At 40.8% G+C, this 20885-nt stretch overlaps 3 protein-coding genes across 5 annotated transcripts in view; 2 read left to right on the top strand and 1 right to left on the bottom strand.

The window, feature by feature from the left end:
• Positions 1-964: 964 nt before the first annotated feature.
• LOC143160306 (uncharacterized) lies at positions 965-13262 on the top strand (the record flags this gene model as incomplete). The annotated part of the gene is made up of 5 exons (XM_076338032.1): positions 965-1012; positions 1608-1706; positions 6516-6635; positions 9537-9656; positions 11596-13262. Coding segments are annotated over exons 2-5 (2004 nt in total), but the record flags the coding sequence as incomplete, so codon positions are not given.
• PRG4 (proteoglycan 4) lies at positions 13254-20355 on the top strand. The gene is made up of 7 exons (XM_076339557.1): positions 13254-15108; positions 16209-16292; positions 16649-16788; positions 17633-17789; positions 18640-18819; positions 19030-19155; positions 20157-20355. The coding sequence occupies exons 1-7, from the start codon at positions 13263-13265 to the stop codon at positions 20258-20260; spliced, it is 2637 nt and encodes an 878-aa protein (XP_076195672.1). The 5' UTR covers positions 13254-13262; the 3' UTR covers positions 20261-20355.
• The window catches only part of TPR (translocated promoter region, nuclear basket protein), a 49032-nt gene continuing 46948 nt past the window's right edge, over positions 18802-20885 (bottom strand). For all 3 annotated transcript variants that reach the window (XM_076339554.1, XM_076339556.1, XM_076339555.1), the window contains exon 51: positions 18802-20515. In XM_076339554.1, coding sequence (XP_076195669.1) covers positions 20460-20515 — 56 coding nt within the window. In that variant the 3' untranslated portion in view covers positions 18802-20459. The remainder of the gene's footprint in view (positions 20516-20885) is intronic.

The raw sequence follows: 20885 nt of genomic DNA, 5'->3' as shown, positions 1-20885 counted from the left end.
CAATCATCAGACCAAGTGAGGAAAACATTCAAGCACATGTCTAAACCCACTCCTTTTCAGAGGAGTCTACATTATTTTCCTAAAGAGACTCAAGTTCATGCTTAAGTGCTTTCCTCAATTGGGATCAATGCACATTATACCATATTTACTATTTTGGGATAACAGAATTACTTTGGGATTCAAGTAATATCATGAGACAGAAGTATCAAAGTTCCCTGGCCTTTAGGATAGTTTCTGAATAAAAAAAATCCCCCCAAACTCCAAGAGTCAGGACCATTAAAAGTTTTGACCGAAACCTCCTTTAGCTCTGAGAGACAGTTGCAAATAACCATTTCCAGTACCCCAAATCTGGAACCAATAAACACAAAGACCTTTGAAACAATTTAAGTCTCTCTCATTCATTTTTGATGCTTTACATATATTATATTTAATAAATTTGAGATTCAGCTAAATTCTTTGCCAGATAAATTCTAGCCAATACCTTGCCAAAATTTCCATTCAGTTCAGGGAAAAGTACTATATATTTAGTGCAGAACTGACGAATTACTTATGACTGCACGAATTAGATCTCAAAACTTTTTGGAGAAGATACACTATCAGTAGCAGATAATACTGCATAATTTTAGGCTACTGTCACCTAAGCTACATTTGACAGGAAAGAAAATATACTCAGCATTTGCCTATAATGATTTTTTATTGCTATGCAATATATCTAATGCCTTCCAGATGCATTCAGGACAATTTGTTCATTTCACTCAGTAATCAAAATGTGTTTTGACTAGTAAGTCCCTGTTTAGTTTTTTCTGTAATCATTTTTCTTAATGGGAGTGTTTTCCAGATGTTGTGTTAGTCTAGTCATCTGGGACATGTTCCAACTCATGTGGAAAGTTTGCTGTCATAAGCTGTCATTGGTGGTTTTGTTTAACAAGCTAATTAGTTAACCTCAGCATAGTTACAAAGCAATATATAAGGCATCTGAAACATCACTGAGAGCAGACATCTTCTTTGTTAGGTAAGTGTAATACCTATCTCTACTCTGAGCATTTTGATCAAAGTGCTCTTCTTCAAAAGGAAAATGATGAACTGGAACAGAAAAAACAGACAAGTTTTCCTTTTGAAAGAAGATTTACTTTTATCCGACATTTCTATTTGACATATTGAAACACTAATATTTCAATGATAGATTATGGTTTATAAAATTATGTTGCTTAATAACTAATGTTTTAACAGTATTTTTTTTTACTTTACATTTACATTTGTCAGTATTATAACCTTAGAAACTGTTGTAATGAAGTGCATCCATGTTAAAAGGAGAAGACTCTGACTGTAGTTTTCACATAACAGAATTCTGCAAAAAATTACTTCCGTTATTTGTTAATAATGTATTTTCCTAGTCTTACTACAAAATTTAACAGTTAATCAACTAATAACCAAGAAAGGATTTATGGAGTAATTCTAATTTAACAATTTGTACTTGAATAATTTTAGTATTATTTTATGTTGTTATTAAACTAGTATTATGTATAAAGATATGCACTGCAATTTTTTTAAAATTATGAACTGATTAATTGAATTGCATGTAATGATGTGAGATTATTTCTTTTTAGGGATGATGTCGTACCTGAAAGTAATGATCATATGGAACATAGTTTGTGTATCCCTGGTGATCCTTTCACTGTCTTTGATTCAAGAAGTGTCTTCTGAAGGTACTGTAACATACAAAGTTGAGGGGAGGGTGTCTAGGTTATCTGACAAATACTAAGAATGCTTCAAATGCATCTTCATAAAAATACTAAGTTCTAGAACTTTATATTTATTCAGACAGGCATTATGATTCAGTTTTACCATCACTGAATATTTTCATAAATATATTTTGGCACAGCATGGTCCTCTTTTTTGGAGGAATAACATGTAAATATGAATATCATGCAAAATGTGTATGAACCTGCTTCTTTTTCTGTACAGATCCTGTTGCCCTCAGACTGACATATTTAGCCCAAGTGATTTGCAGTATGATTCAAGGAAGAATCTAAAATTACAATATCCACATAATTTGGTTAGAAATATTTAAATACAATAGGCTCAGGGAAAGGAATGTCTACACTGTGCTAAGTGCTTTGCCATTAAATGCACTTATTACCACAAACAAGGCCAATTTTGGCAATTATTTGTCTAATACTACAGATTTTTATTTACTCTCAAAGCTCTGTAATTGATTTCTAACTCAAGTAGCACCATTATGAACAAACAGAAGAACTTGCAGCCTGGCAAGTCCTGTGCTGTCACAGTTCTCAAATAGCTATCAAGTTGTTATGGTGATAACATTGTGTATTACTTGCTGGTAGAAAATAATTTATTACTACTTGATAGTAGAAGACATAATATTTGCATATCTGAGCAGCTCATCAGGGCACAGCAGAGGTCAGATCGGACCTGCAGGGCAGAGCAGTCTGACACTGCACCCTCTGTAGTTGATGGGAGCCTTCCCGCTATTTTCAGCAAAAATCAAAACTGTTGCCAATAGTAACTAGAACCATTTAGGCATTTTCCTTAGAAGTAGCTTCATAACTTACAAGTCATAAACTTAAAACAAATCAACAAATGAAAAGGTGTTACTTTTTGGACTTATCTATATTTTCTTCCCATAAGGGAAGAAGGGTGCAATATATTGGGCACATATCCATAAAGAAAGATGCCTAGCTTCTCTTTTCAACTCCCCTGTTAAGAGCCCATTAACTCAAGTCTATTAACTTCATTTATTCCCTAGTCCCGCTTCATTATTTGTAAAGAAGTGTTAACAAACATTATACCTAACTGCTCAAAATCACAATATATATAATTATTTGTTATCCCATAGTCTTCCTTCGTACACACACATGGAGTATGTGCTGTTTGAAGTTGTCTTTGGTGTTGTTTTGTGTTATATGTTATTTCTTGTTATTTTCTTGTTGTTCCTCAATGTTTCAGCTGATTATCTTAACTCTGTTTTAGCTTGCTGATTGTTCAGCTTCTTTGTTTGTATTTAGGGGTGCTTCACTTGTGGTCCTGCATGTTTCACTTCCAGAAGAAGCTGTTAGCGTGTTATGTTAGTAGAGATTTCATGTAGGAAGGGGAGTTATTGTGGGGTGAATATCTGATCTGGCAGTAGAAGGTAACACACCACTGCCAAGCTTGAATGTGTGCAGTTTGAAAGCAGACCTCCTGACGTTTTGCTTACCACCTGTAACCTGCACCATTTATTGTTATCTAGCATTTTCCAACACTACAGCAGTCTAGCAGTAAAGCCATTGTGTGATGAGCTTTTATGTTACTCTGCTAATAAGTAATCTCCTAATTAACAAACAGAAAGTACTTTACAGAAGATTGCAGGACTAGATCCCAACTGTTCCTAACCTCAGAGTTGATACCAAATTCCTCTCTGACCTCAGGGAAAAAAAAATATGTAGAGGGCAGGCAGATTTTGAAAACTGTCAATAAAAATGGCTTCAGGGACCTGTATTTATCATGACAGTGCTCATTAGTTTGCAAGCTAAACTGGTTTTATTTGATTCATTATGTAGAACATTACAAGAAGTAAAATGAGTCTTTCAGGTACAGCAGTGTGGGCGCACATCTATAACCATACATAGGGTGAATTAAGATGGCGAATAAGTCTGCAAAACAATATAGTACCTGGCTGATATACTACTTAAGATAAATCTGCATGGGCTAGTTTGGATGCCAGAACTGGTGTGGCCATATTACTGAACCAGTTCTCAGAGATTCATTAATCTTCAGGAGAAACAGGATAAGTTAGGCTCTAACCTGAGCATGCTGCTGCCAGTCCTCAGGCTGGCTCAGAGCAAACCTCTGATCCACATGCATTCAGGAGAGGTTGCACTGGGCCCACAGTTTCTGCAAAACTGAGTGAAGAAATGGCATTCTGTAGAAAAAAAAAAGATAAATCTTACTACTTTGCTGTTCAGCATTTCCTTACGTACCATTTCGGTTTGGCAATGTTTACACCAGTGTTGTGTGATTTTAGATTTATCAAGCTGTACAGGGAGATGTGGGGAAGGGTATTCTAGAGAGCATGACTGCCACTGTGATTTTAACTGTCAACACTACATGGAGTGCTGCCCTGACTTCAAGAAAGTCTGCACAGTGGGTAAGTTCCCCAACACAGCCAGTTCCTATCGGCAAGACTTTCCCTCCCGTTTGCTCCAATTCCCTACCACACCAGTGTCTGTTCTCGGCATGCTTAAATGTCTTTTTAGTTCACTGTGTCCTTGTTCTCCTCTCATACATGTATTGTTCTCCCCCTCAAAAACTCAGTGATAACCTCTTGCACCCCATTCAGAGAAAATTGTGTATCCACAGGTTATCACCAAGAAAAGGATTTTGCTTTTCAGAAGAGCAGAGCAGGGCAAGAAGGGGGAAACAGTTTACTTACTGCTTGTTTTCTTCTCCTTAGTGCATTTGTACTATATCTGTTTCTCTTATACAAAAAATCGGTAAAAGCAAATTCAGGGTTTTCCAGGAAGAAATTCTGGGACATTCCAACTCAAATTTAAGAAGTGTGGAGGCTGTAGGGTCTAATCCAAAGTCAGAGGGTGTCCTTCCATGGATATAAATTGACTCTGGATTAGAACCACGTCCAGAGTTTGATGGAAAAGATGGTGGGATGAGTATTATTTTATATGCTTTATTTATACGTAAAACTGTATAGTGTAAATAAATACAGGTGTTTGAAACTGGTTTACTGAGAGTTAAAAAAATTTCTTACGAATCACCAATGTCAAAAGTATCAGTGATTTAGATAACTGCAGCTGTTGTACTACACTGTAGTTCTAGTAAGGTTACAGGTGTAAGATAAGACTCAGATTCAACAACACAGGCCGAGTGTTGTTCAAAATGCAGACGCAGTGCTCCCTAAAATGCTAATTCTGACATGCACACTGGAAATTCACACTTCAGTCTTCCCCATTCTGATTTTGATTTGTGAGGGGATATCAGCACTTTTCATAACTGAAAGTACATACTGAGGCATTTTAATTATGTGGGCTATTTATTTATTGTGGGCCAGATTCTAAAGTCATTCTGGCATCTACATAACATTTAATAAAAAGTTTAAGGCTGGAGGAAGCTTTCCCTGTTCTACCCTGAATCACTGAATTCAGGCAAGCACAGTAGGCACCATCCTTAAAGGATGCAGGCAGTCTGACTAAGGACCGTTGCCCAGTTAGTGTGTGATCGATGCTGACTAAATCAGAGAAATGCCAGACATAGTTTATGAATAAAAACTGCCCTAACATCATAAAATAAAAACAATTCTCACCTATGCATGTGGGATGAATCCACTGGCATCAACAGACTCACTCCACATTTACACTGGTCAAAAGGCATTCAGAATCTGCCTATACAGTAATCCCAATTTTGCTAGATAGTGATTTAATTGTAAAATATGATTTTATGCCCTGCGTGCCACAAAGACAATGACTTCAATAGAGACTTATGTACAGAAAAGATACAGGACAAGAATAACAGAGCATATGGTAAATTCTGGAAATACCAAGTGATAGTTAATTGTTGGCTCAATTCTGTGAGATGCTAAGCATCCTCAAAAAATATCCACTTCAGGTCTAACATAATCACTTCAATTTAAGTTAACTTAGTACCTATTAAAGGTACTACTTACAATCTAATATTTATTAACATTAATGTAATGTAAATTTAATGCAATGTAAAATTTAGGGTCAAATTTTGTCCTCAAAAAATACAGCAAGCATGTTTTGCTGAAGTCTGTAATAGCTGTGCACACTTTCCAAAACAATTTGGTCATTATTTGATATGAAACAGAAGTACTGTAGTGACTGAAGTTCTCAGAAGTTAATCAATAATGAAATATTAAAAGCATGTGGTTATTAATCGTGTCAAAACATGGTCGATACTCCTTTAGTACTAATCATTTAAGAACTGTATTAAATAGACTAGGATAACTTTTCAAGAATAGTCACTCTGTGTACCTTCATTAACTCATTCACACAATTAAGTTGCAGTATTTGCCCAGAGACACCAGGTACACTTGGTCATGACCTATTTCTGCAAATTATTTTTTAGAAATGCTTATGGTAGACACATCATTCTTGATGCAAAGTGGTACCCTGATGAATATCTTTTTGAAAACCCAACCCAGAATTTAAACACTATTCTTGAGATAACTGCTATTTGATTAGGGAAATGGAAGCCTTCAATGGCGGGACCTAGCTAAAGTGATCTCTGAGGTCACATTTTATCCCACTATAAGTTCTAAGTGGTCTCAATATACTGCAATGGCAAAGTGCAGTTCTGGTTGTACGGCCTGATCCAAAACCCACAGTTACACAAACAAGCTCTGGATCAGACCAGAATAACCACCTGATTTTATGAAGCTGTTCTTTACATCAGCTTAAGCAAATCAACTTCACTGTAGAAAGGTCCCAGCATTAAATGTGAGCTAGCCAAAAATACTAACTCTCTTGTTCTGCCTTATGCAGCAGTCTCCTGCAGAGGACGTTGCTTTGAAGCCTTTGAAAGAGGAAGAGAGTGCGACTGTGATGCAGACTGTGAAAGATACGGCAAATGTTGCCCAGACTACACGAAACACTGTAAAGAGGGTAAGAAATTTCTTTATCACTGTATTTTCCCTAGATGTATTTAAATATAGATGCTTTGCATTACCATAAAACATTAACTGTGCAGGCTTCTTAGGACACAAGAAGTTAGCTACTGAACAACAAACAAAACAAAAATAACAATACCTAATTTTAAAAATAAATCGGCCATTTTCTCAAGCATGACTACTTTATGGATGCATAAAGGTAGATATACTGGAAGCCATCACCAAGTTACGAATTCCAAGGGTAAAGTTTTATTTTGCATTAGCCTCTTTTGGCACTAGCCATACTCTAATTTACTATCAGAACCGTCACCCAGAATAATACATGTTAAGGCCAGGTTTCGCACGTGCACTTCCACTCATGCTGCTTAAGTTACATCAATAATACAATGCAAGGACAGAAGCTGGGGGAAATGAATGACACGTTGCAGTAAAAAGTCTAGTTCACCTTACAAAAAAAGTAATAATGGGGGAAGGTCCAACTCCCTTAAATTCCCCACCCATCCAAAAGTGGAGAATACCTATACCCTGCATTGGGATAGCACTACTTGAACCTCCAGACCACTTGCTTTGAGTTACTGTAGTCACTGGCAAAATATATAAAGAGATCCCCTAGATCCTCCCCACCTCGAATCCAAAATGGGAAGAGCAGCCCAACACAGAAACCCGTCCTCTGGGGCAAGAGGGAGGAACTGTAGGATTTGCCTGGTTAGAAGCAGTTACACATTCACACTGCAGCAAGAGGAATTTTAATGCACGTTTAACCTTTAGGCTGCAAATTCAGTTCAGGGAAGGATTACTCTGACCCACAGTTACTTTTGTTTATTCTGTCCTTCACTGCAGAACCTGATGGGTTTTTGTTAGTTGAGCACTAAGACACAGATCTGGAGGAGGAGCAGTTTCACCTTCATGTAGCTTTAACGACACCAGCAATTAAGTTCTAGTCTAGAAAACACCAGAGTATGTTTCATTTCATCATGTCCTTAAACTTTTTGCTACTTACGGACCTAAATTCATGTCTGTGAACACACTTGGCAAATATGGCTTGGCATTGGGTTGCTGCATTCACAGACCAGACTACCTCCAAGGCAGCCAATTTCCAAAGCATGCAGTTTAACAAACAAGATGAGTTACGGCTCATCATTTGGTTCACATTACTAAGCACTCCCAGTCCCCAAGTGCTGGTATAGCGGCTTGGTTTTGCTACTCAGCTGTAGAGTAATTTATACAGAAATAGACTCTGTATTCAGCATTTTTTGACTGGATGTCTAGAAGAGGATAAATGTCTTCCAAGAGTCTTTAGGTGAATTTGCTGCCTTTGAGGTTGCTTAACTCCTCCCTCTTACTGCTGGAGCTTAACACGCATGAACGCCCACAAACTATAGTTAGCTCTTTCACCTGTTCTTCAGTTCAAATATAATGAAAAGTTAACCAACTGCTCCTAATCTTAGAGAGTTTCTTCTAGTATTTTAGTTACTTAGCTTTGCTATTAATTTTTGTCAAAAACCCCAACAAAAAATCCCCGAAACCCAGCCTACAACTGTACTCAGTATTTTGATACTTTTGCTATGTGTGAGTAACTGAGAAACCTGTCAAACCTTTTGGAATAATGCAATAACTTAAGGCCATGCAGTGAACTTTAATTTTGCTGTTTCTGCATCTTCTGAACACTTTATTCTGTACAGTGAAGCTAAGTTTACAATTTATATCTAGAGATCATTTTTATCTTTCCTATCCTCCAGAAGCCCTATACCCCCAGAATACACATGCATACACAGTTAAGGACTGGTTAAACATTCCCCCTCCTGCCACTACTGACTCCTCTGAAAGCTGATTCAGCTTCCAAAGTGTTTTTATGCAACAATTACAATTTCTCTCTCTTTCTCAATAAAAGCTTCAGGATATAGTCCACCACCCAACCTTATTTGCTTTGAGTACTAGCTTGCTATGAAAGTAAATCCTTTGATACCATGGTCATCACCTTATGAGACAAAACCACTACTCCTTTTGTGAAAAGCTCATTATACATACCTATGGCAGTTACCAACTCCCTTAGTTGGATCTAAAAGATTCCGCAGGTACCCTAAGCTCCATCATGCTTTTTTCACAACTAACAATATCCTTCTACAAGGCTATGCTAGTGGGAAGAGAGGGTCTCACTTCCAATTGTACAATTTGACCCCACAATGAATTAAAAAATATTTTCTGGCTCTTACTGGATGCAAGTGAAATTCCATGCAATCTTTAGAGTTGGAAAATCTGAACACAAACCTTCAGTTTCTCCTAAAACTCAGCCTACTAGAAGTTAACTTAATACTTAGACCTTGCGTTGTTTCTTTGGTCCATACCTACTTTGTAGCTTCTGTCTCTTTCAAGGAAACTATTGTTTTTAAGGTGTTCTCTCTGAAATGACCGCTTATGTGCAGAATTATCACGTCTGAAGAACTACAATATAACTAAATCTTCAGGGGATTATCAAAGTAAATGCTTGGCTAATATGGTAGCTCTCAGAGATACACTACAGTGAGTAAGTCCCAAGACATCTGTAGTCAAAAAAAGAAGCTGACAAAAAAAAATTAGACAGGTTTTCAGAATGTAGAGCTCCACTCAGAATTCATCTTTTTCCCACCTCAAAATTCACATTACCAAAGAATGCCTCACCTCAAACTTCCAGGAAAAACATTTCTCCTGTCTGTGATTAAGCACTTCGGGATCCAAAGGGTATTTTTCCTCTTTTTCCCCTGAATAATACTTTAAAGAATCCTATAGATAGGGAGAAACTTAGATTTATATAGGAACTGGTCACTGAAATTTTGTAATCACTTTCTTCTTATACAGTTGACACCAAGCACCTATAAAGAAAAACGCTCCCATTAACAGACTATTTTATTTATTTCAGCACACAGAGAAACGCCATCACCTAAGACTCCTCCAGCAAACAAGTCAACATCTAAAAGGTCATCCAAAAATGAGGAGAAGAAGCCAGAGGAAGTAACACAGCCCCATGAAGTTATGGAAGGTAGGCAAGCATATGAATGAAACAGGATGGGTGTTACCTGAAGGAACATTAAAGACCATTTTCCTGCTCTGGAAATAGAAAGCCGATGCAAGACATTACCAGACAGTTACCAAGCTTGGAACCACTCAGTTTATAAACTAATTACCTCACCTAGACCTCAGGATACTGACTTTGGAGAGTTCACTTAACACAGATGTTGGAGTGTGGTGATGTTTCCTGCGTCTCTATTGGATTTTCACACACATCTTCCAAAAATATGTTACACACCGTTGTCAGTTTTGGACCAAGTCCATGGCTGGAACAGGAAGGGTGTTGTATTTTGGGACAGTGATGAATTGGCAGGCCCAGGGCAGGAAAGTCTCCTAGCAGGTTTCTCTAGCTTTAATCAAGTCAGGCCTCATGCAGCTTCAGAAAATGCATATAATTTATTTTTTCTGAATGGAAAATATGTTGCTTTCCTATGTTCTTTGATATTCTGTTCCAGCATTTGAAGTGATAACTTGGGAGATCAGTTTGAACTTGAAACCTGAAGTAACAAGTATGAAATGAGACTAAAAGTCAACTTTGGCCAATATTTTAATCCCTACATTTTTTAATTTTTATTTTGAGTACTTAGCTTTCTGCTGTGGCAAGTTCCTATTACAAAAATTAATACAGCGGGTCAAATGAAACAATATTAAGGAAATTCAAATAACCATTAACAGGATCCCACTTTGGCTTACAGTATTTCAGACACATTGGGGGGGGAGGAAAGCCTATTCTGTAACACTCTGCTCATACTGCACTGTTTCTACAATACATTTACACAGGGATTATTTCTCACACTGCAGTATTATAACTTCTTCCAGTCTGCTGGGAGAGATGCTGCATCAGTGCTGCTAACAGTCATCAGGCTGTGACCATCAGCAACAGCTCAGATCTTTTTAGATTTGTTCAAAAGCTGAACAACATGGCCCCAAACCACATGATGCTGCACTTTTAGTTTTTTCAGGTTTTCAAGAAACAAATGCCAATTCAGTTGTAATGGTAGACAGCAACACAGCAGGAATCATAGAAAAAAACCCTATGTGAAAACAGAACTAAACAGCAAAACATCACAGAGATGACACTTAGTGAAAGATTAAAATGCAGAAACATTTACTGTTAGTTTTTGCTGAATATAGCTATACTAACAATTGTACTTAAGTCAGTGTAACTACATACACAAGTAAAGAGAGTCTTAAAGCTGTAAATCACAAAGAGGAAAAACACCCAAGTTATAAAGATACAGTAGGAGATGCAGTCAGGTGTCTGTACTCTGAAAGTTTGTTTTCCTCCTGTTTCCCTAACTCTCTCCTTCAAGTCCAGGTGATAGTGCAGGCTATGTTTTTACTAAGGCCAGAGGAACAAATAAAAGAACAGACTGAGAAGGGAAGTGTCCCATTAGAAGGACTATATTTTATAGCGTGGTTCCCTTTCCATGAAAAAGGACGGAAACACCAGGTGGCCTCACCTACAAACACTAAACTAAAAACTGCCATGCTGTACTTGGAGTTGCGACAGGTTAGCCAAAAGGATTACTTAAAACTTAGCTAAGCTGCTGCAAAGTCCCATGCAGACAAAATGAATTCACGTTTAACCCAGTCCAGGTTAGTTTGGCTCTTCTAAATTATTTATCTTTGGACAGTTACCTAAGTCCATAAACTGGCATTTATCAATTTAACTTAGGTTTCCACGTATCCTTTTTTTTTTTTTTGCCAGTTTAAATAAATGTTTCAACCACTTTAAAGCTAATTAAGTGCAATTTTACACAGAAAGCTTTTAGAGCAAAGACAATAAAAACAACTATTGCTAGTCAAAAGATAAACAAGTATTTCTACTTGATATAATAAATTAATGTGCAATAAGTGCATGCACTGCAATTCCAATGTCTTAACTTAATATATATTTGTTCTCATAGATACTGGCAGTGGACTGGAAAACAAAGTGACCAGTCCTGCTCCAACCACAAAACACCCTGATACAACCACACCTATCAAAGCAACTACATCTACTCCAAAACCCAGTTTACCACCTACTACAAGTACTACCACAAAAGCAACAACTACCAAAGAGACCACCACGGCTCAGAAAGATACCCCTGTGACAACAGTGGCACAAACGACCAAGGCAGACTATCCTACTACCCCCAAAGCTGAAGACACAACCCCTGCAGCCACAGAAGCACCAACAACCAAGGCAGACCCTCCCACCACCCCTAAAGTAGAAGATATGACCCCTGAGGCCACAGAGGAACCAATAACCGAGGCAGATTCTTCCACCACCCCCACACCTGAAGAGTCAACCCCTGAAGCCACAGAGGCACCAACAACCAAGGCAGACTCTCCTACCACCCCCAAAGCTGATGAGCCGACCCCTGAAGTCACAGAAGAAGCAATGACTGAGGCAGACTCTCACACCAGCCCCCCAGAAGATGAAGAGAAAACTGCTGTGCCCACAGAGGCACCAACGACCAAGGCAGACTCTCCCACCACCCCCAAAGCAGAAGAGACAACCCCTGCAGCCACAGAGGCACCAATGACCAAGGCAGACTCTCCCACCACCCCGAAAGCTGAAGAGACAACCCCTGAGGCACCAACAACCAAGGCAGACTCTCCCACCACTCCCAAACCTGAAGACACAACCCCAGAGGCCACAGAGGCACCAATGACCAGGGCAGATTCTCCTACCACCCCCAAAGCTGAAGACACAACCCCAGAGGCACCAACGACCAAGGCAGACTCTCCCACCACCCCCAAAGCTGAAGAGACAACCCCTGAGGCCACAGAGGCACCAACGACCAAGGCAGACTCTCCCACCACCCCCAAAGCTGAAGACACAACCCCTGAGGCACCAACGACCAAGGCAGACTCTCCCACCACCCCCAAAGCTGAAGACACAACCCCAGAGGCCACAGAGGCACCAATGACCAGGGCAGATTCTCCTACCACCCCCAAAGCTGAAGACACAACCCCTGAAGTCACAGAGGCACCAACAACCAAGGCAGACTCTCCCACCACCCCCAAAGCTGAAGACACAACCCCTGAGGCCACAGAGGCACCAACGACCAAGGCAGACTCTCCCACCACCCCCAAACCTGAAGACACAACCCCTGAGGCCACAGAGGCACCAATGACCAGGGCAGACTCTCCCACTACCCCCAAAGCTGAAGAGACAACCCCTGAAGTCACAGAGGCACCAACGACCAAGGCAGACTCTCCCACCACCCCCAAGGCTGAAGAGACAGCCCCAGAGGCCACAGAGGCACCAATGACCAAGGCAGATTCTCCCACCACCCTGGAAGCTGAAGAGACAACCCCTGAAGTCACAGAGGCACCAACGACCAAGGCAGACTCTCCCACCACTTCCAAATCTGAAGAGACAACCCCTGAGGCACCAACAACCAAGGCAGACTCTCCCACCACCCCCAAACCTGAAGACACAACCCCTGTGGCACCAATGACCAAGGCAGACTCTCCCACCACCCCCAAGGCTGAAGAGACAACCCCTGAAGTCACAGAGGCACCAACGACCAAGGCAGACTCTCCCACCACCCCCAAAGCTGAAGAGACAGCCCCAGAGGCACCAATGACCAAGGCAGATTCTCCCACCACCCCGGAAGCTGAAGAGACAACCCCTGAAGTCACAGAGGCACCAACAACCAAGGCAGACTCTCCCACCACCCCCAAGGCTGAAGAGACAACCCCTGAAGTCACAGAGGCACCAACGACCAAGGCAGACTCTCCCACCACCCCCAAAGCTGAAGAGACAACCCCTGTGGCACCAATGACCAAGGCAGACTCTCCCACCACCCCCAAAGCTGAAGAGACAACCCCTGAGGCACCAACAACCAAGGTAGACTCTCCCACCACCCCCAAAGCTGAAGAGACAACCCCTGTGGCACCAATGACCAAGGTAGACTCTCCCACCACCCCCAAAGCTGAAGACACAACCCCAGAGGCCACAGAGGCACCAACGACCAAGGCAGACTCTCCCACTACCCCCAAGGCTGAAGAGACAACCCCTGAAGTCACAGAGGTACCAACGACCAAGGCAGATTCTCCCACCACCCCCAAAGCTGAAGAGACAACCCCTGAGGCACCAACAACCAAGGTAGACTCTCCCACCACCCCTAAAGTGGAGGAGGCAGACTCTCCCACCACCCCTAAGGTCAAAGGGACTACCCCTGTAGCCACTAAGGCTGACACCACTGCCATACAGAAAACAACACCTATTGAACTGACAACTACTGTCCCTGCATTAGTAACAACTGCTAAAAAAGACACAACCACTCAAAGCAGTGAGGCGGTCACAACAACCAGGAAAGAAACACCCATACCTGAAGCAGACACAACAGTTTCAGAAACAACAGCAGAGAAGAAAATTACAACTCCTGCACCCAAAGTAGCAACCAGCACAACTGCAAAAGACACGACTACAGCAGTACAAAGGACAGCGATAACTGCAGCTAGGGCTACTGAGATTGTAACAGTAACTGACAAAAAAGACAAAACAACAGCTGAAACTGTTACTACTCCTGTAACTGAAGAGCTGACAACTACAATAGAAACAACCACAGTGAACAAAGAGATAACAACACCCAAGAAAGACAAAACTACTATGCTTAAAGATGTTTTAACAAGTAGGAAAGACACAATTACTGTAACTATGGTGGTAACAGCTAAACCTGATGACTTTCCTAAAGGTAAGGACGATATTCCAAACACAACTCCTACAGCCAAGCAAGCTGTCACTACAGCAGCTGAATCAGAAGCAAGTACTGCGGATAAAAAGACTGCATCAACGGCTGCAGAAAAAGAAGCAACCCCAGCTAAACAAGACAAGACTCCCATACCAAAAGAGACTGTAACAGCTAAAAAAGAAGAAAGCCCTGGGGGAACAGCAACTGTAACAACAGCAGCTGCAACTCCCATGCTCAAGCCCACTGTGTTAGCAACAACTGCCAAAACAGATTCAACTCCTAAACCCAGGGAGATTGTGACAACAACTAAAAGAGACACAACTATGGAAACTAAGCAGACTGTAACAGCAGCAGCTAAAGAGAGCACAAGTACTACTTGTGTTGTTGTAGAGACAACTGATAAAAAAGAGGTAATGACCAAAGAAACTAGCATCACACCTGAAAAAGAAATGGAAGATGCCACTGAAAAGGCCCCTAGTATTGACAAGGGAGAGGAAACTACAGTTACCAAAGAGACCGCTACAAGAGATAAAAAAGACACGATAGAAGAAATGTTTATTGTTTCTAAAGGGACATCCAAGCCAACTATACATTTCCAGGAGGTTACTGACACAAGAGATGAGTCTTATCCATCCGACCCTGAAACTCTGCCAGTAAGAGAACAGCCTGAGATAAACAACAAGCCTTTTATACAAACTGCGGACTTGCCAATTTTAACTGGAGAAACAGAAGGTAATTGCATTCCAGTAGGTACAAAAGCACCAGTAACTCATCCAGAGAGCACAACAAAACACATGAGTAAAGGACATGCAAGACCTTTCTATCTGGTTGCCAGAAGAATGTGGCACTCCTCTCCCAGTGGTCAACCATGACACCAGTGCTACAGCTGCCCACATCTTGAATACTGGTACCTCAGTTTTCAGTCGTGTTGTTACGGAAATTCTCCATGTAGTTTAGAGCATGATCTTGTTTCAGTGATTGGTCCAGCCGAAAAACGTTTGCTGTAAGTACTGTGGAAGATGCAAACACAGAAAGTCAAGGACAAATAAGATACATTTCTAAGTCCCATGAAAACATTGCTAGGGAGTCAGGCTGAATATCCACCATTACTCATGGTACCTAACCTGTCATTTTGTAGTCACAAACAAAACATGTCACGTAAGACAGACAAGAAGTCTTTTCCTTGTATTCTCTTTCCTCTGTGCTTTTTGCCACCACATTTTTCATCTCCTCACAGTTTACCTTAATCAGATATAGCCCCTAGGTTCTTGGGCAATTTTTCAATCATATATTGACATATATTTTGGAAAAAAAAAGTTTTTTAGATGGAAAATACTTGGATTTTTTGTCCAAAACAGATTCAACCTTCCTTTATATTTAACTGAAAGTAAATGTAAATGCTTTTTTTAAGAAATAAGGAGGGGGAGGGAAACCCACTAGAGCAGCTTGGAGAAACATTAAGTAAACATCCCGGAGCATGAAGAAATTAAGTGAGGAACATCGCATACAGTACATTTATAGGTCTTTTTCTGAATTACAGGTACTCAGGTAAGCAATAAGTGATGATATCCATACCTAGTCAGGTAAATGGCTGCTCTTGCACTCCTGGGACCAAAACACGAGAGCCAAACTTTCCAAGAATATCTCTCAAATGAGTGATTAAACCCTTTGCATGACAAATGCGAGGCAGAGGCCTGAATGACAGAGAGCCCTGAACACTGGCCCGACACAAGCGATCACATTTAACAGCCGCAGTGCTACTGGCGTTGGGCAGGGGAGGTAACGCGCTTTCTGTTAAATGTTGAACAAACACAAGCCACTGTGTTTTGCAGCGAAGGACGAGAAGGACCTGTGCAGCGGGAAGCCGGCGGACGGCATGGTGGCCCTGCCGAACGGCACCCTGGCCGTCTTCCGAGGTAGGTCGGCGTCGGCCCCGGCCCGCCTCCTCCCTCTCCTCGTCCTCCCCCCCCTCCTCGTCCTCCCCCCCCCCCCCCCCCGTCGCCCTCACCTGCCCCGGCCCCGGCCCGGCCCGCCCGCTTCAGCGCTCTGAGGCCGCACAAAGCGACACCGGAGCCCAGCGGCCTCCCCCACCCGGCCCCTCCGCGCCTCAGGGGTACCGCCCGGGCAGGAGCCGCCTTATCCCCTCAGCCGCGTCCTGAGGGCAGGAGCGAGGAAAGACGGGAGGGGGATCCTCGTTTCCAGTGCCTTTCTCCCTGCGTCTGTCTGTCCGTCGGTCCACACGCGTTTCACCCTGTCTCCTCCGACCGCGCAGGTCACTACTACTGGCTGCTGAACGGCAGGAGCCCTCCGACAACCAGCCCTCGCCGGATCAGCGACGGCTGGGGCATCCCGTCCCCCATCGACGCCGTCTTCTCCAGGTGCAACTGCGATGGCAAGACCTTCTTCATCAAGGTGGGGAGCCCCCTGCTCCGGGGAGTGAGCGTGACGGGCGCGGGAGGCAGCCGAGGGGCTGTGTGGGGCAGGTCGGCTTAAAAAAAAGGTGCAGGTTTTGAAACGCGGCCCCGCCGAAGAGGAGCCTTGTGTTGCTCTGGGGCTGCGTTGCTCATTTTATAGAACAAACGGCGTTTTCAAACAGCGTGGTGGGTTTGAAACTGTGGGTGAAGTTCCCAGCCGCCCCTCGTCTGCCTTGAGGTAGTGCTTGTCAGGAAAAAACTCAATTCAGTGTTTTTTTTCCCCTGTAATTGGCTAGGAGACAAAGCATTGACAGAATAACTGATAATTGAGTAGTATTTACCTATGAGCCACACTTTAAAAAAATCCAACTCTTTAAAATACGGGTATTTTATCGTGTCTTTCCCTTACCCACACATGGCCTAAATTAGTTCCTAATGCATTTCCCTTCCTGAAAGAAGATAATGAAATGCACACACCTCATTAATGACATTATACAGTTAATTCCCAATTAAGCACTCAGTCCTGGAATTCAAGCAGCTTTTTCTACCCACAAAAATTTAGAGATTTAGAAAGCGAACCACTTTGTTCAGTAACCACTCTTGACAGTTCATTTCTAAGATGCTCTATTCCTACTCAAAGGTGGTGTTAAAAGTCTGCAGAAGGTATTTTGTGAAGTTGTAACTTTTTTTTCCTGTTTTTAACAGATGTAGGAGTGGTTCCAGTCAGTTCTGCAATGTAGTTATCAAAATGCTAGTGTTACGATTATTTTTCATGTCTCTGTTGAAGCTCCATTACCAAGACTGAATTTCCTCTAAAGCTCATTTTTTCCTTAAATCATTAGGGTCCCCTATACTGGCGTTTCACTAACGGTGTTATGGATAAAGGCTATCCCAAACCTCTTGCAAATGGATTTGCAGGGCTAAGTGGGAAAATAGTAGCAACCCTCCCTGTGGCAAGATACAACAACAGACCAGAATCTGTTTATTTTATCAAAAAAGGTATGTCTCATATTTCAGAACTTCACAAATGATCAACAGGTGCTTCAATTGCATTAGTCGGGAATAAAACACCATTTCTCTTGACTGAAAGACATCTTTCTTTCAAAACCAGAAACGTAAGTGATGTCAGAATGTGCTAGGTGGTCAAAAAATAGCCTGATGCTTTAAAAATTTGTATTAGTACTTACAGATCTTTAAGTGTATTTTAAAATGGACAGGACTGTAAGGGACAGAATCCAGCATCTTAGTGGACAAACATTAAAATAAGTTTTATCTGGTGGTAAAACTGTTTTAGTCTCAAGTAAGTTAGAGAAGGGAAGGCTTTAATCTTACTAGTTTGTAACTATGTATGGAAATCTCCATCCCTATTTCTTATTCCGTATTTTAAATTAATGTAATTTCCTTATCTTACATGAATTATGTACTACCAACGTAAGAATTCTTATCTGAATTTAAAAGGCAGAGGTTAAGGAAATGCAAATCTTTTTCTGATCTCAAGCCTTCCTCTCACGCAGCCTAAAATGATGGTCTTACCGTCTCCTTGATAAATAGGAGTGATGGCAGCAAAAGCAGTTCCCCTGGAATTGTACTTACTACAGTAACTGTAATGAGCCTGCAGGAGGTATCGCTACATCCAGAAGCACATGTTGGATTTAGAGAGCAAGGCTTTATCTCAAAATGTAGGAATGGATATAAAAAGCTGAAGGCTGCAGCAGCTGTAGATGTATTAAAATGATGCTATTGATTTCCTGCATGTGATACGGATATCAATGACATTTTCATATCTGATCTAGCTGGCTGTTTGGTGGGTTTTGTTTTTTTAACCAAATGAAACAAATGTCTATTTTAGATGGCAATATGCAGCAGTATGTGTACAGACAAGAACCAGCCAAGAAGTGTCAAAGAAGAACCCAGGTTACCATAAGATACCCAGCTTATGTCCCAAGACTTGTAGTAAGGAGACGCTTTCAACGTGCAGTAAGAATGCCAACTGTTATTCAGACTGTCAGAATGAATCCATATCCATCTGGTAACTTATGTTTATTAAGTTTCTTTTATACAATCATTTTTATCTTAGTAGTTTCTGAAACACAACATTCTGTTCTGTTTTTTTAAATATAGAACTTTTTAATTTTTTTTAATCCAATAGATCTCACTCACTGTAGATTATACAAGCAAATGATAGCTTACAGCAGCCACACTGCAACACCTCCTAACTTAAGTTTTCTTTTGCTTGCAGGAGTTTTGCGTAAGGAAATCAAAATGACTGCCTACTGGAGAGGGCTCCCGAAAGTAATTCATTCAACTATATCACTACCCAACTACAATAAGCCAGATGGCTATGATTATTATGCCTTCTCTTACAGTAAGTTAAAGCTAATGCAAGTTACTATATATTTCAAAAGACTAAGGGATGGGGAAGAAAGAAGCCCATGTATCTCTGAGATTTCCGAAGTGTTGAGGATACTGCTTGTGATTCTGCAAGACTAATTTTAAGCACTACTAAAAAGTCTTGAGAATTAACATGTTGCCTGTAATCGAGAGATGTTTCTATTAAAAATCAATAGTTACAGGGCAACTAGCAGCAACAAGGTACAATGATTCAAACTAGCCAAGTTGTGGAATGCGTTGCCATAAGAGTTCAAGCTTACGAAGTGTCAAAAAACCTGACATATTATATTAGTGATAGAGTGAAATCCTTGCACCGCTACACATCGATAGTTTTTTCACTGGCTTCCATGGAACTATGTTTCTAACGAGACAAAAAAAGGGAGGGACATAAATAATTTTTTCCTGTAAAGCAAAATGGTTCATGATTCTAGATTAGGTAGATCCTTTCCCTCTAGCGAGGATCATGTAAAAGCATTCCTCAGAATTTTCTGGATTATTCAGAAAAAAAAGCTCTAAGAACTAGCCGTATCCAAATACAGGATGCTAAAATAAGTCCCTGCCAGTATGATCTCATTCCTAACCTTAACATAGGCCAATTCACACTTGGGGACCACAGAGTTCCCACTTTTGTAGTCAGTGCAGGATTGTTTTGCTTCTAGTTTGATTTCCAAATTCTTAAGACTACTTCTGTGTTCTAGCAGTATAAGAGCATTCTTCGCTACTCCCTGTTCTTGGGACAGATTTAATTACTAGCAGTACTGTAAAACTTAGCTAAACACAAAGAAGAACATGTAAAAAAATAAAGTTGAGGGCAAAAATTCATTGTTATAGCTTCTCAACTCTATATATGTACGTGGAATGAAAAATGTGTTATTCATGCCTAAATGAAATTAAAAGGAAGGCTTTAACTTCAAGATTCTTTCCATGTACTAAATGTAGTTTCTGGAATTTAATTCTGACATATCTTCATTTCAGATCGGTACTACAGTTTGGATGTTGGCAAAAGAATAGCAAGACCTGTTACCGCTCTCACAGGAAAGACTGTATCCAAAGACTGGTACAACTGTCCTAGCAAGTGATGCACAGCAGAGGATTTTTAAAAAAAAGATGCCGTTTGAATGTTGACATTTTGTCTAATTTTATTAATAAAGACATTGAAATGTGTGCACACAAATCTAAGTATAAAATGCTGCTTTAAGCTCTGGCTTCATTACACTAAAGCAACCACAGGCAAACTGGCACTTTTGTATACACAGCTGTAATTACTTTACAGATCATTTAACTAGTATTTCCTCTGTTTAGGCCTCCTCTGCCTCCCATTGCATGAGTTACACCTGTGTTGGGAAAGAAAACAAATGCATTAATAGAAATCCTTTTCATCCTTTTAAACAACTATTGGTACATGCGATACTTCATCCTTATGTAAGGAATTGCTACTGCAGTGGAGCACTTCCTTTCTGGTAAAATTCAAGCCCCCCCTTCCTCCCCCAGAGCCTGGTGATATGGATACATTCTACTTCTGTCATTTAAAAGAACACTGTTGACTTCCGATCCTATCTCGGGCCCTGTGCCAAAAGAACAAGTACAGCATTCTCACCATATTTGAAATCAGTTAGTCTCTCCCTTTTGTTATTAAATAAATGGTGATAGACTAGAAAGAAAATCTATCCTAGGTCCACCTCCTCACTTTTTTTTTTTCTTTAA

Source organism: Aptenodytes patagonicus, chromosome 5 (assembly GCF_965638725.1).
Source record: "Aptenodytes patagonicus chromosome 5, bAptPat1.pri.cur, whole genome shotgun sequence".
NCBI classification, from domain to species: Eukaryota; Metazoa; Chordata; class Aves; order Sphenisciformes; family Spheniscidae; genus Aptenodytes; species Aptenodytes patagonicus.
This window is presented reverse-complemented; position numbering and strand designations above follow the sequence as displayed.

Coding starts and splice junctions, on each gene's coding strand:
- PRG4 (XM_076339557.1), top strand. CDS start 13,263: ATGACCAAGGCAGATTCTCCCACCACCCCGGAAGCTGAAGAGACAACC. Junction 16,789..17,632: donor GCAAGACCTTCTTCATCAAG/GTGGGGAGCCCC, acceptor TTAAATCATTAG/GGTCCCCTATACTGGCGTTT. Junction 17,790..18,639: donor TGTTTATTTTATCAAAAAAG/GTATGTCTCATA, acceptor TGTCTATTTTAG/ATGGCAATATGCAGCAGTAT.